The sequence below is a fragment of the Oncorhynchus masou genome, chromosome 16 (genome assembly GCF_036934945.1).
Source record: "Oncorhynchus masou masou isolate Uvic2021 chromosome 16, UVic_Omas_1.1, whole genome shotgun sequence".
NCBI lineage: Eukaryota > Metazoa > Chordata > Actinopteri > Salmoniformes > Salmonidae > Oncorhynchus > Oncorhynchus masou.
In genome coordinates this window covers 22506288-22521558 of record NC_088227.1, presented here as the reverse complement: position 1 = coordinate 22521558, position 15271 = coordinate 22506288, and the positions used below count along the sequence as shown (strand labels likewise).

Sequence of the window (15271 nt, the reverse complement as noted above, 5' to 3'; positions counted from 1 at the left end):
GAAGTTTCCTTTACCTCAGCAAGCTTCATGAACTCTCCGATCTTGGTGACCCTGGTCAGGAACCTCTTATAGATCTCCAAGGCCTCCTTGCAGTCGCTCTTCTTCATCTTAAAGTATTTCTCTACAGAAACAACAGTTGTTGTGAAGAAGAGCATCTGCTAAATGGCTACATGGTGAAAGGAAGTCATGTATCTATTAATTGTTGACAAAGAGTCTGTCTCAAATGGCCCCCTATTCCCTTCTACTTTTGGCCACGGCCCATGGGGCTCATAAGGCTGTGGTAACAAGTAGTGCACTATTTAGGAAAAATGGTGGCATTTGGTATGCATCCAATGAAATGTCTAGCTCACCTAATAGATTGATGACCCCATCGTTATAGGAGGCAAACAGCTTGACCAGATCCTTGAAGAGCAGCAGGAACCCTGCGTTGATGATAGGGTTATTCAGCTCCTTGGGATGGACCTGGGAGAGAGACCTTTTTTATTTAACCAGTCATGTAGTATAAAAGAAGAGCATCAATTAACTCAAGCAATTAACTAATTTATTAAACTCCAGTAATATTCTGCTGTACCGAAACATCACCAATTGTACCCCCATACAGAAAGATCAAGGTCAATAGAAGAGAGAAAGAGGGAAGAGAAGTTATTGAAGAGAAGAGATGAGAAAAAGAGAGTATAAGAGAATGTTAAACAGGAAAATAAACAGTATTCTTTGTGGCTTGACATATATTACAGTTTTCAGCTAATGACCATCAGTCATCAGAACACAAGTCCCAGAGAGCCAGACAGACAGACAGACAAACAGAGACAGACAGACATGACCAGATGTCCAACTCACGTCAAACTCCAGCAGTGTGTCGATCTGGGTCTGCAGGACAGGCATGCCTTTCAACAGCTTTTCTGGAGTCATTGTCCTCATCACCCCCTCAGCACTGAGGTGGAAACACACAGGGAAGACCATGAAGAGGGCCTCATGGATGAGGTGAATGACAGTATGAGGTGGCCTCAGTGATGAGGTGAATGACAGTATGAGGTGGGCCTGAGGGATGAGGTGAATTACGGTATGAGGTGGGCCTCCCTGATGAGGACCTAAAAGGATTTTGAGAGACAGGGAAGTGAGTGACGCACCCCTTTTTGACTTTGGTGAAGTCGAAAGCCATCTGGCGGTAGGCGAAGGCCCTCTCATTGAGGTAGCGGCCATAACGTCTGATGAACGTAGACATGTCATAGCCTGAGGAACATATTGAGCATCACATTCACATCACACCAAAAATACAGCTCCTGATAAATCCAATGGCTAATGACTAAATGCATTTGCTAACCTCATACATTGTTTCATTTAACATCCACAGTTTCATGAAGGAAGAAGTTGATTTAATTTCTGTAACACATTAAAGACAGTCTTTTATCTTATGATTGATCTTGTCAATCAGTTAACTTCAGGCTCTTCAGTTTTCTAAGTTATGCATCTGAGGGTTTTGAAGGGATTGAAGGTGAGGGATCTATAATGACCCCAGGGCAAGACACTGATGTGCTAGGCCTGGGGGGTATACCATATATACAGTATACTGGGTTAATTGGAATTAGCCAACGGATGTTTTTTTCAATACTATTTCTTTGAAGTTTTACATTGGATGAGTTATCTTGATATCCTTGCGTTTCTTTTTTCTTCTTTCCGTTCTCGGCCCGTCTGCTCCTCCCCCCTATTTTCCTTCCAAACAGCGCAGGCGGGCCTGTTGCCCTAGCAACTCCACATAGATACAGCATGTACACACTGCTCCAGAACCAGTACAGTTCTTACTTCACACAAGCATGAGTCAAAACTATGTTCATTTGCTTGATGCCTCTCTTCACATTTGCTGTCCAAATGATGTTCAAACTCACCAAGAAATGACATTAGGGAAGCTACTACCTATACTTCTATAACTGTATGAGCTCAATTGCCTGTCCTTGTAATCAGTTTATTTTTGTTTGCGATCATTAGCATGTTTAGCTAGCAGCCTCTATTGATATTCACTATAAGTTTGTGCAAATTTTGTTAGCATTCTGGTAATACACGCCTAATGGGCTTTTTTGTGTATTTAGTTCCCCCTTGAATGCTAAAACGGTAATACCGTAAATCCCAGGATGAGAGTAAGAGGACGGTAGGATGATATGAAAATCTGGATACTGTGCAACGCTATTATGTGCGTGTATGCATGTGCTAGTGTGAGTGTTTGTGCATGTACTGACAGTACTGAATGTTTAGCGGGGGCACATTGTACGCTTGATCCTATTCCTCATGTTATTAGCACTGATGTCCTTTCCTCTTCCCAGACAGCTCCTGTCTCTTCCTATCCTCCTCTCCTCCTCTCCTTCTGCTCCTCTCACATCGGATCTACTGTATCTGTTTATGCTCTCAACTGGAAGGGAATCCACCCGTTTCACTCCCCCAACACACACACACACACACACACACACATGCACGCATGCACGCACATACAGTGCATTCGGAAAGTATTCATACCCCTTCGGAAATTATTCAGACCCACTTTTTCCACATTGTGTTATGTTACAGCCTTGATCTAAAATGGATTAAATAAAAATAAAAATCTTTATCAATCTACACACAATACCCCATAAAGACCTTATTTACATAAGTATTCAGACCCTTTTGCTATGAGACTCAAAATTGAGCTCAGTGCAGCCTGTTTCCATTGACTATCCTGGAGATGTTTCCACAACTTGATTGGAGTCCAACTGTGATAAATGCAATTAATTGGACATGATTTGGAAAGGCACAGACCTTGACAGTGCATGTCAGAGGAAAAACCAAGCCATGAGGTCGAGGAAATTGTCTGTAGCGCTTCGAGACAGGATTGTGTCGAGACACAGATCTGGGGAAGGGTACCAAAACATTTCTGCAGCATTGAAGGTTCCCAAGAACACAGTGGCCTCCATCATTCTTAAATGGAAGAAGTTTGGAACCACCAAGACTCTTCCCAGAGCTGGCCGCCTGGCCACACTGAGCAATCGAGGGAGAAGAGCCTTGGTCAGGGAGACGACCAAGAACCCAATGGTCACTCTGAAAGAGCTCAAGAGTTCCTCTGTGGAGATGGGAGAATGTTCCACGTCTGGAGGAAACATGGCACCATCACTACAGTGAAGCATGGTGGTGGCAGCTTCATGCTATTGGGATGTTTTTAGGCAGCAGGGACTGGGAGACTAGTCAGGATTGAGGGAAAGAACAGAGCAAAGTACAGAGCAAGGCTCCAGAGCGCTCAGGACCTCAGACTGGGGCAAAGGTTCACCTTCCAACAGGACAACGACCCTAAGCACACAGCCAAGAAAACGCAGGAGTGGCTTCGGGATAAGTCTCTGAATGTCCTTGAGTGGCCCAGCAGGAGCCCGGACTTGAACCCGATCGAACATCTCTGGAGAGACCTGAAAATAACTGTGCAGCGACACTCCCCATACATCCTGACAGTGCATGAGAGGATCTACAGAGAAGAGTATGATAAACTGCCCAAATACAGGTGTGTCAAGCTTGTAGCGTCGTACCAAAGAAGACTCGAGGCTGTAATCACTGCCAAAGGTGATTCAACAAAGTACTGAGTAAAGGGTCTGAAAACTTATGTAAATATGATATTTCCATGTTTTATTTGTAATAAATTAGCAAAAATATCTAAAATCCTGTTTTTGCTTTGTCATTATTGAGTATTGTGTGTAGATTGATGAGGGAAAAAAACAATTTAATCAATTTTAGAATAAGGCTGTAACAAAATGTGGAAAAAGTCAAGGGGTCGGAATCTTTTCTAAAAGCACTGTACACAAACACATTTTTTGGAAAGGAAGTGCATTTACCGTTGGAACCTGTTTTGTCTATAAAGTTGCTGAGGTTGAACAGAGCAGTCCTGGAGGCCAAGTACTGGATGAACCTCTGAGGAAACAGAAGGAAATAGGCTGACATGGCAAAACCATTATAAAAAACAACAGCAAGAAAATAAAGGCATATTCACTGAAATAATCAACTACAAATTGAATACTAGTATGTTAGTCCAAAATCGAGAGTATATATTGCAAAGTGTGGAAAAGCATGTAAAAATAGCTCTTGACATGCACACTTGTTTTTGATAACCATGTTTCAGAATGAGCAGCATTCCAAATAGCACTGTTTTCAGCACCATGGACAGCTGTCCGTGGTTATGAAACAGTAAAATTATACTTTATTGTGGTGGTGTACTAAATTACTGTCCTCTGACCTCATTGCCATGGACACACATATGGTGTGTGGTGACGAGGGCCTTGAAGACGACAATCCAGCTGGCGTTGGTGGCCCTCTCAAACAGAGTGTCAGCCATCTGAGGGATGTTCACATTGGTCGCATTGGTGGCTGAGATCAGATCTGAAACACATAAAGAGGTTAGTTTGTATTGGGGGGGGGGGGGGGGCTGTTAGGTTCAGAATCAGTGAAACTGTACTGTTATTGATTCACGACCAGTGAAACAGTCAGCCATTTTGAGAGAGTGGAATATAGCAGGATTCATTTTGATCCAGAGTTGTAAAATCATGATGAGTAAGTATTTAAAAGTCTTAAGACATGCTGGCCCAAGAAATATGAAATGTGCTGCCGTAGCTGAAGCCAGCCTCACATCGGGTCAAATGAGTTTGCTTCAGTCTCCAGACTGCTCCATTCATACGCTTTGTGGATTTGGAGTATGAGTGTGGGCTGTGTGTTATGTCTGCGTGTATCATTACCTGTGTCTGTGTGTGAATGCATCTGTGTGTCTCTGTGTGTCCGTGTGTCCGTGTGTCCGTGTGTGTGCGCTTGGGTATGGATGTTGGTTCTGCTACTGGAATGTGTAAAAGCACTAAAATACCCTTGGAGTTCTTCACTTCACTATGTACCTCATGGAGCTAAGCATTGCAAACATATATTTAAGAGTCAGGACACACATTCAAAGCTTAAAACACACACACACACAAGCAGTGGTAGAGAGGATCCAATACACAATGAGAAATAGTGCCTTGTCATCATGATCTCCCCCATAGAAGAGACACTGCCACTCAGACAGACAGACAAGTCTGACTAAGAGCGCAATTCCCTCTGAAACACGTCAACTCAGCACTCTGGGAGATAGTATGTGACAGACTAGCTGCTCGGAAGAGAGAGAGAGAGAGAGAGGCGGATGGATTGGAGATATCATCTGGCCTTTATTGTTGTCTTAAGTTACATCTATAGCAATAAAAACAGGACTGTGTGTGTGTTCATGCATGCGGATGTGTGTGACTATGTGCATGCGTGCGTGCGTGTCTCTTTATACTCAAACACCAGGGCCTCGTTCCACAGTTGTGATGTAACTTAAGAGTGGCAGGGTAGCCTAGTGGTTAGAGTGTTGGACTAGTAACCGGAAGGTTGCAAGTTCAAATCCCTGAGATGAAAAGGTACAAATCTGCCCCTGAACAGGCAGTTAACCCACTGTTCTAGGCTGCCATTGAAAATAAGAATTTGTTCTTAACTGACTTGTCTAGGTTAATAAAAATATTTTTTATCACAAATGTCAACCCAGGAGCATCATGCACCTATTATGTTAGAGGGGGCACAAAGTACGAGAGGATGGAGGGGGCCTGGAGAAATTTGGAGAAAATGCTATTGTCTTATTACAGAGTATTCTTTTTTAGTATTACAGAGAAATAACAAAAACATTTTAGTTTTATTTATTTATGAAGATGGAACCAATAGGCTACACAGCTTGATCACATTCATAAACAAACATACCTCCTGAACATCACCAGCAGCTCAAATAAAATCAAATGCTGTGTTTCACTCTACATTCTCTCCTCCTCCACTGGTGATACCGCGCGAACTAGAGTATCTAGCGTCCTGCCTAGGCATCTCTGTTCTCCGTGCACCTTGGAAAGAACCACTTACTAGGGAGAATAGGGGGGTTCTATCTGCCTGGTCCAGTCAGTGTGACCCCCGCAAAATACCGCTGACATATTTAAAAAAAATAATTATAATACGTGGGTTTAAAAATTCTGTTAAGTAATTCATTTAACATCTGACATTTTTGAGGGGCCACGTGCCTCTGTGCCCCCTATGGGCATGATGCCACTGTGTCCACCAACCATCCCTTCTAGGATAGGGAAGGTTGCTACAAGCATAGCCAAACCATGTTTCTGTCGTGTCAAAAGCTGGAAGGCTGCAATATAATACATTATTGTCCAATACTGACTAGACTGAATGCATGAAGAGGTGTGCATGAGTGAATGCATGAAGAGGAAGGCTTGTTGGTCATTTCAGGATTAAAGATAGAGGGGCAGGGGCTTTGTCCACAGAATAATATCATTGGTGAGGGGACTGGTGTGGTGACCCCTCCCCCAACAGCCACACACACACACACACACACACACACACACACACACACACACACACACACACACACACACACACACACACACACACACACACACACACACACACACACACACACACACACAAACCATGATGTGCTAATACGTGTGTGTATTGTTTAATGTTAATAGAGAGAAACAAGAATATGTGTGGCCCATCACATTCACACATGCACCACAGAGCAGTGTGTGTGTAAGTCTAATAATGATTGACTGATCAAAATAAAGGCTACTTCAGTAATTCACAGCAGGCAGGAGAGCTCTAAGAATTAACTGGTAGACCCTTAGGGGGTCTATAGCAATAAAAACAGGACTGTGTGTGTGTTCATGCATGCGGGTGTGTGTGACTGTGCGTGCGTGTGTGCGTGTGTGCGTGCGTGTGTGCGTGCGTGCGTGTCTCTTCATACTCAAACACCAGAGCCTCGTTCGACAGTTGCGATGTAACTTAAGAATTATGATCATAGTACCGGATGCATCGTTATGTACAAACAAACTTTTTTAAGAGTGTTTCCCAAGCACATAGAGAGAACGTTTGCTAAGTGCGTTGTTAGACCATGTGTCGATACTGATAGGATGGAAAGAAAAGCAGTGCTGCTCTCTGATCAGCTTTATCCATTCAAACCTTAACAGGCAAAAATGACAGACAGTAGCTTAGTTGCTAAATATAACTCAATTGATTGAACATGAAATATATTTCAATATGATTGAAATAGCCTATATAGCCCATGTAGCCTATTTATACAATAAGTACAATAAGTATTCAGAACATTAGGAACACCTTCCTAATATTGAGTTGCACCCTTCTCTTTTGCCCTCAGAACAGCCTCAATTTGTCGGGGCATGGACTCTACAAGGTATCGAAAGCGTTCCACAGGGATGCTGACCCAATGCTTCCCACAGTTGTGTCAAGTTGGCTGGATGTCCTTTGGGTGGTGGACCATTCTTGATACACACAGGAAACTGTTGAGTGTGAAAAACCCAGCAGTGTAGCAGTTCTTGACTCAAACTGCTGAGCCTGGTACCTACTACCATACCCCGTTCAAAGGCACTTAAATATTTTGTCTTACCCATTCGCCCTCATTGGCACACAACACAATCTACGTCTCAAGGCTTAAACATCATTATTTAACCTGTTTCCTCCCTTTCATCACTACTGATTGAAGTGGATTTAAAAAGTGACATCAATAAGGGATCATTGCTTTCACATGGTCAGTCTATGGCATGGAAAGAAGAGGTGTTCTTCAAGTTTTGTATACTCAGTGTATTTCAATGCAGTCATCTCGGTTTTCATTTGAAGCATAATTCCATCCTTCACTTGTTTGTAACAATTTCAAATACTTTGGCAACTTTGTACTTGTAGACAACTTCGTTCTGAAGATATCGGCAGTCATAGTCAGACAGATAGAATCAATATCCAGAGGTATGAGCTCTGGACAAGCTCCAGCAACAATGACTGACTAATTCATTGACTGACTGGATCATTGAAAAGGCCTACACACATAAATACATCCACGCACAAATACTATGTGTCCATGCATAGAAACATGCCTGAGGCTACACTGACCACTACACCATTAATTCCTGTCACATCACAGACTACATAGGTCTACATCTTCAATGTCTTTGTAACCCCATATAGCTCAGAGTTGACTACAAGTTGACTACAAGTTGACTACAAGTTGACTGCAAGTTGACTACAAGTTGACTGCAAGTTGACTACAAGTTGACTACAAGTTGACTGCAAGTTGACTACAAGTTGACTGCAAGTGTGCATCAAGGTTCAGAAACCACAGCACCACATCAGACAACGACTGGCTGTCAGTTTGAAGTTGGTCGGTGTGGATTGCGAAAAGCTCCAGCTACTTCACAAGCTGTTTTAGCCCAGCCATGCTCGCCTTCGGAATATCTTCCCTGTTAGCTAGTGAGAGCTAGTGATGGTGATGCACAAGCTCGGCCTATTTGAAACATCACGATCTCCTGGCAGCATTGACCCACCAGATTCAGAAGCACAAAATGTCCATTATAAAAAATATTTATAATTACAAAAAAAATCTATAAAAACATAATTCATGATGGTTTTTATTTTTGTTGGTTTTGCTGTCAAAGATATAATTGGAATACTTTGTTTTTCAAGTGCTTTTATTTCAGTTTCCTAATTAGTTTTTCTAATTTAAGTTGTTATTTTAGTTTCAGTTTTTGTTTACTATAATAACCTTGTTGCTGATGACACAACAGTTGTAGGCCTACTTACCAACACTAGACAGCCTACTATGTGAAGCAAAATAAGGAGCTCCTCGTGGACGACAGCAGACAGAAAAGGGAGAACACCCCCATCCATGAGCCGCAAGTTCCTTGGTGTGCACATCATTGAGGACCTGAGATGGTCCCACCACATCGACACGATGGTGAAGAAGCCGCAACAGCTACTCTTCAACATCGGGCAGCTGAAGACATTTGGAATGGCCCCTAAGATTCTCACAAACTTATATACCATTGAGAGCATTCTGTTGGGCTGAATCCCTGCCTGGTACAGCAACTGCACCGCCCTCAAAAGCATAGCTCTCCAGAGGGTGGTGGGGTTAGCCCAACGCATCACCGGGGGCACTCTGCCTGCCCTCCAGGACATTTACAGCACTAGTTGTCAAAGGAAGGTCAAGAAGATCATTAAAGGAGAAGTTTACCCAAAATACAGAAACTCCCAAGTGATTCCATACATTGAAACTAGTTCATGGAGCTTGGGAGATTCCCCTCTCCCCCTCTCTCTCCCCGTAGTGCTATACTGAAACACTACAGTATAGCACTACAGGGAGAGAATTGAATTCACTACTCCGTTGTCAGTGAATTCATGATTCATAAATCTGCGAAATATGGACAAATGTGTTGTTTTATTGAAAGTGTATGACCAAATAAGCTATTTTTGTCTAAAGTACTATTGGCTTTGAGTCGGGAAATGTGTTCTTTTCCACATAAAACATTTGCGATTATTTTAGATAATTATTTTATGTAGCAGACTGGCACAGCAGCGGAGATGGGTAACAACTGTGCATGTGAGCCCTCGTGGGTTAGACCCTGCTACGAAAAAATATTACGATACATTTCTTGAATCAAAACTGATAGTACTTTTTTTTGTAATATCTCATTCGCTCATACGCTTTCAATAAAACAACAAATTTGTTTCTTTATCGTGAATTCACTGGCAACAGAACAGAGCGAGGCCTGCGTCCAGCAATGGCACGAGTCACGTGACCCGTTTTTTTCAGCTGTTTCAGTGCAGCACTACAGGGAAAGGGCAAACTCCATTGAACTAGTTTCAATGTACAGTGCATTCGGAAAGTATTCAGACCCCTTGAATTTTTCCAAAATAGATTTTTTTCAATCCATCATCAATCGACACACATTACCGCATCATGGCAAAGAAATACAGTTTAGACATTTAAATTTTTCTATATAAAACAACTAAAAACTGAAATATCACATTTCAGTAAGTATTCAGACCCTTTACTCAGTACTTTGTTGAAGCACCATTGGCAGCAATTACAGCCTCAAGTTTTCTTTGGTATGAAGCTGTGTTTGGACTGTTTCTCCCATTCTTCTCTGCAGATCCTCTCAAGTTATGTCTGGTTGGATGGGCAGCATTGCTGCACAGCTATTTTCAGGTCTCATCGGAGATATTCGATCGGGTTCAAGTCCGGGCTTTGGCTGGGCCACTCAAGGACATTGAGACATGACCCAAAGCCACTCCTGCTTTGTCTTAGCTGTGTGCTTTGGGTCGTTGTCCTGTTGGAAGGTGACCTTTGCCCCATTCTGAAGTCCTGAGCGCTCTGGAGCAGGTTTTCATCCAGGCTCTTGTTTCTCATGGTCTAAGAGTCCTTTAGGTGCCTTTTGGCAAACTCCATGCGGCCTGTCATGTGACTTTTACTGAAGAGTGGCTTCCATGTGGCCACTCTACCATAAAGGCCTGATTGGTGGAGTGCTGCAGAGATGGTTGTTCTTTTGAAAGGTTCTCCCATCTCCACAGAGGACCTCTGGGGCTCTGTCACCTCCCTGACCAAGGCCCTTCTCCCCTGATTGCTTAGTTTGGCCGGGCGGCCAGCCCTACGAAGAGTCTTGGTGGTTCCAAAGTTCTTCCATTTAAGAATGAATGATGGAGGCAAATTTATTTTTTTAAATGTATAAAAGAATGATGGAGGCTACTGTGTTCTTAGGGAAATTCAATGCTGCAGAAATCATTTGGTGACCTTCCCCAGATCTGTCTCTCGACACAATCCTATCTCAGAGCTCTACGGACAATTCCTTCGATCTCATGGCTTGGTTCTTCATCTGAAATGCACTGTCAACTGTGGGACCTTACATAGACAGGTGTGTGCCTTTCCAAATCATGTCCAATCAATTAAATTTACCACAGGTGGACTCCAATCAACTTGTAGAAACATCAATGATTATCAATGGAAACAGGATGCACATGAGCTCAATTTCGAGTCTCATGGCAAAGGGTCTGAATACTTATGTACATAAGGTATCAGTTTTTTATTTTCCTAAATTTGACAAATTCGTCGACAGCAACAAGCATCTTTCTGATAAGGAGAAGGGCGGGGGGGGGGGGTGTGCCTTATGAGTAACAAGATGTGGTGTGATCATAACAACATACAGGAACTCAAGTCCTTCTGTTCACCTGACTTAGAATTCCTCACAATCAAATATCGACCGCATTATCTACCAAGAGAATTCTCTTTGATTATAATCACAGCCGCATATATCCCCCCCACCCCCCCAAGCAGACACATCAATGGCCCTGAACGAACTACATTTGACTCTATGTAAACTGGAAACCACATATCCTGAGGCTGCATTCATTGTAGCTAGGGATTTTAACAAGGCCAATCTGAAAACAAGACTCCGTAAATTCTATCAGCATATCGATTGTGCAACCAGGGCTGGTAAGACCCTGGATCATTGTTATTCTAACTTCCGCAATGTATATAAGGCCCTCCCCCGCCCTCCCTTTGGGAAAAGCTGACCACGACTCCATTTTGTTGCTTCCAGCCTATAGACAGGAAGCTCCCACGCTCAGATCTGTTCAACGCTGGTCCAACCAATCTGATTCCACACTTCAAGATTGCTTCGATCACGTAGACTGGGATATGTTCCGCATTGCGTCAAACAACAACATTGACAAATACGCTGATACGTTTATTAGCAAGTACATCGGCGATGTCGTACCCACAGCAACTATTAAAACATTCCCAAGCCAAAAACCGTGGATTGATGGCAGCATTCGCGCAAAACTGAAAGCGAACCACTGCTTTTAATCAGGGCAAGGTGACCTGAAACATGACCAAATACAAACAATGTAGCTATTCCCTCCGCAAGGCAATCAAATTAGCTAAGCGTCAGTATAGAGACAAAGTAGAGTCGCAATTCAACGGCTCAGACACGAGAGGTATGTGGCAGGGTCTACAGTCAATCACGGATTACAAAAAGAAGACCAGCCCCGTCGCGGACCAGGATGTCTTGCTCCCAGACAGACTAAACAACTTCTTTGCCCGCTTTGAGGACAATACAGTGCCACTGACAAGGCCCGCTACCAAAACCTGCGGACTCTCTTTCATTGCAGCCGACTTGAGTAAAACATTTAAACGTGTTAACCCTCGCAAGGCTGCAGGCCCAGACGGCATCATTTCAAACTGAAGCTGGAAAGACTGCAAACTAGTTGACCTTCGTTTCATTTGCCCTTTTTTTTCAATTGACATGTCTTTGTATATATCCATAAAAATGATGCCAGTTGTTTCATTATTTCATCTGGCTGAGAACAACACGTCCATTACTATTGGACAGCTGGAGATCAAATTGGAATATTGAAACAATGTTGCAAATGTCAGAGAGACAGACAGCAAGGTTATACAAATCTCTGCTGTTCAAAACTAAATGTTAGTCTAAAAGAAATGTGAGATAATGTCTAGATGCTTTTTTATAGTGGAAATCAAGTTTATGAATTGCCTGGCTGGGCTGATGAGACGGTGGATTGTGCAGTCAGATGGAACAGAGTAAATAGGCATTTTAATGTCATAGATTTAGCCAGTAGTAATTTATGGAATAGACACCAGCTGGAATACGGTTTTAACCTATCAGCATTCAGGATTAGACCCACCCGTTGTATAAAGAGTCATTGAACGCTTGTCAGCTCATATTCTGTTTATACTGTATATTGTTGTTTATGCTCTGTGTATGTATACTGTATTCTCGACATGGCTCGTCCAAATATACTGTACCTGCAAAATTGTGCACCAATATTGCATTTTAAAAGCCTATTTAAAAAGAAGTGCCCTTTAATATAGACCACATGGAGAATTCAATAAATCTGATTTTTATATATGAACAAAGGCTAAAAGTGCCAAAATGCAGCATTTTGACATGTCCCTCTGTCAACCTTGTGTCACTTCTAGCAAGATTTCAACCCACTTAATCCCAAAATGTGTCCAGGTTTCGCCATAATTGTAAAGCCCTAATTATTTCTGTTGCTTTGACAAAGTCTTTTCTGTAGTACAATTTTTTTATTTAACTGCTTGAGATGGAAAAATATTTTTGCAAGTTGAACATGTGCTCTTTACGACAGAATGTTCAAATGAGGTGAAATCAAAAGGTTACATTACTGTGCTTACCATTTTCTTTTCCAAATTATATACTGCCTCTATGTAAAACGGCTAGCTTAGTTAGCGGTGCGCGCTAAATAGCGTTTCAATCAGTGACGTAACTTTCTCTGAGACCTTGAAGTAGTAGTTCCACTTGCTCTGCAAGGGCCGTGGCTTTTGTGGAGCGATAGGTAACGATGCTTCGGAGGGTGACTGTTGTTGATGTGTGCAGAGGGTCCCTGGTTCGCGCCCGGGTATGGGCGAGGGGACGGTCTAAAGTTATACTGTTACATCTACACAACACACTTTTATATTATGGATTCTCACATTTATGATTATGATTTGATTAGAAAATGTAATTCTAAGGATATGTATGCTTTTCCCTCAAATTACTATCTGTCATATCACTCTGGAGTCGTTTGTCCACCACTGTGCCTACCCAGAACCCCCCTCTGTCATTAGTATCACCCCTGGAGTCTCTGAGCCTCTCTCCAATCTGTTTCCACAGCAACCGGACTGCCCCTCAAGGGTCAGCAATCATGACACAATGAAGAAGGAGAACATGTTCTATAGTCTACAAAAGAATGACTTCACACAAAGACTAGAGGGGTTTAGATGTTTGATGTATCATCACAGTGGCAAATTGATGTCACCGGCAAAGTGTCAATGAGATATACAATATGGGCATTATTTGTGGAATGTGTGTTATGCAAACACATAAAAGTGCAAACTATATGTAATATATATAATATGTAAAGTAGAGATACCCTTCCATATCATTATCCCTGAGAAGAAGACAAATAATATGCCCTACCAGTGTTTCCCTTGATAAACATAGGTTAAGCGGAGCCCTTGCCTAAAAATGTTGACCTAATTTAATGTTTGGTGTTTGAAGCCTTGAATTTTGCCTTGAGGGCATTAGCTACTTGGCAAGAAAAGAATATAGGGAGAACAGGGTGCCCTATATTCATCTAGTTGAATGGCTCTGGAAAAGTCAAGAGACAAAGCTATCTATGTCACAACAAAGGGAAGACATATACAGTTGTAGGATCTTAATTTGAACTATATTGTCAAAGAAAAATAATCCTGCAGTAACAGGATTCGAACGTTTAAGTGTTGGTCTTTCATCCCTTATCACCCCCTATTTTGTTAGAAAATCAAACTTTGAGAACTGTTTTAGATGCAATATGTTAGCCATCCCTCCTGATCAGCGTCTTTTAGCTAGCAGTAAAACAAACGTAAAGTACCAACGGGACATTCAAAACTGTAATATCTTATGCTTCACGAAGTCGTGGTTGGATGATGACATTATCAAGATACAGCTGGCTGGTTATACGCATTTAAAAGCAGGACAGAACATTTTTGTAAATAACAGCTGGTGTACGATATCTAAGGAAGTCTTGAGGTTTTGCCCCGCCTAAGGTAGAGTATCTCATGATAAGCTGTAGACCACAGTCTCTACCTAGAGAGTTTTCATCTGTATATTTTGTAGCTGTATACATACCACCACAGACTGATGCTGGCACTAAGACCACACTGAATGAGCTGTATTCTGCCATAAGCATGTAGGAAAAAGCTCTCCCAGAGACGGCGCTCCTTGTAGTCGTGGACTAGAATGCAGGAAAACTTAAACCTGTCTTACCAAATTTCTATCAGCATGCTAAATGTGCTACCAGATGGAAAAGAAACTCTGGACCACCTTTACTCAACACACACAGAGACTCATACAAAGCTCTCCCTCACCCTCCATTTGGAAAATCTGACCATAATTCTATCCTCCTGATTCCTGCTTACAAGCTCAATTAAAACAGGAAGCACCAGTGACTCGATCAATAAAACAGTGGTCTGATGAAGCAGATGCTAAGCTACAGGACTGTTATGCGAGCACAGACTGGAATATGTTCCGGTATTCCTCCGATGGCATTGAGGAGTACACCACCTCAGTCATTGGCTTCATAAATAAGTGCATTGATGACATCGTCCCCACAGTGACTGTACGTACATATCCCAACCAGAAGCCATGGATGACAGGCAACATTCACACTGAGCTAAAGTGTAGAACTGCCGCTTTCAAGGTGCGGACTTTTGTAACTTATTTCTTATAACCCAGAAGCTTATAAGAAATCCTGCTATGCCCTGCAACGAACCATCAATCAGGCAAAGTGTCAATACAGGACTAAGATCTAATCATACTACACCGGCTCTGATGCTCGACGGATGTGGCAGGGCATGCAAACCATTACAGACTAC

At 42.4% G+C, this 15271-nt stretch overlaps 1 protein-coding gene across 3 annotated transcripts in view; it reads right to left on the bottom strand.

Moving 5' to 3' along the window:
- LOC135557684 (clathrin coat assembly protein AP180-like) overlaps positions 1-15271 on the bottom strand; it is a 45509-nt gene that overhangs the window by 17396 nt on the left and 12842 nt on the right. For all 3 annotated transcript variants that reach the window (XM_064991200.1, XM_064991198.1, XM_064991199.1), the window contains exons 3-8: positions 4241-4383; positions 3843-3918; positions 1128-1230; positions 838-931; positions 351-462; positions 15-121 (exon numbers count right to left, since the gene is read on the bottom strand). In XM_064991200.1, the coding sequence (XP_064847272.1) occupies positions 15-121; positions 351-462; positions 838-931; positions 1128-1230; positions 3843-3918; positions 4241-4383 (635 nt within the window). The remainder of the gene's footprint in view (positions 1-14; positions 122-350; positions 463-837; positions 932-1127; positions 1231-3842; positions 3919-4240; positions 4384-15271) is intronic.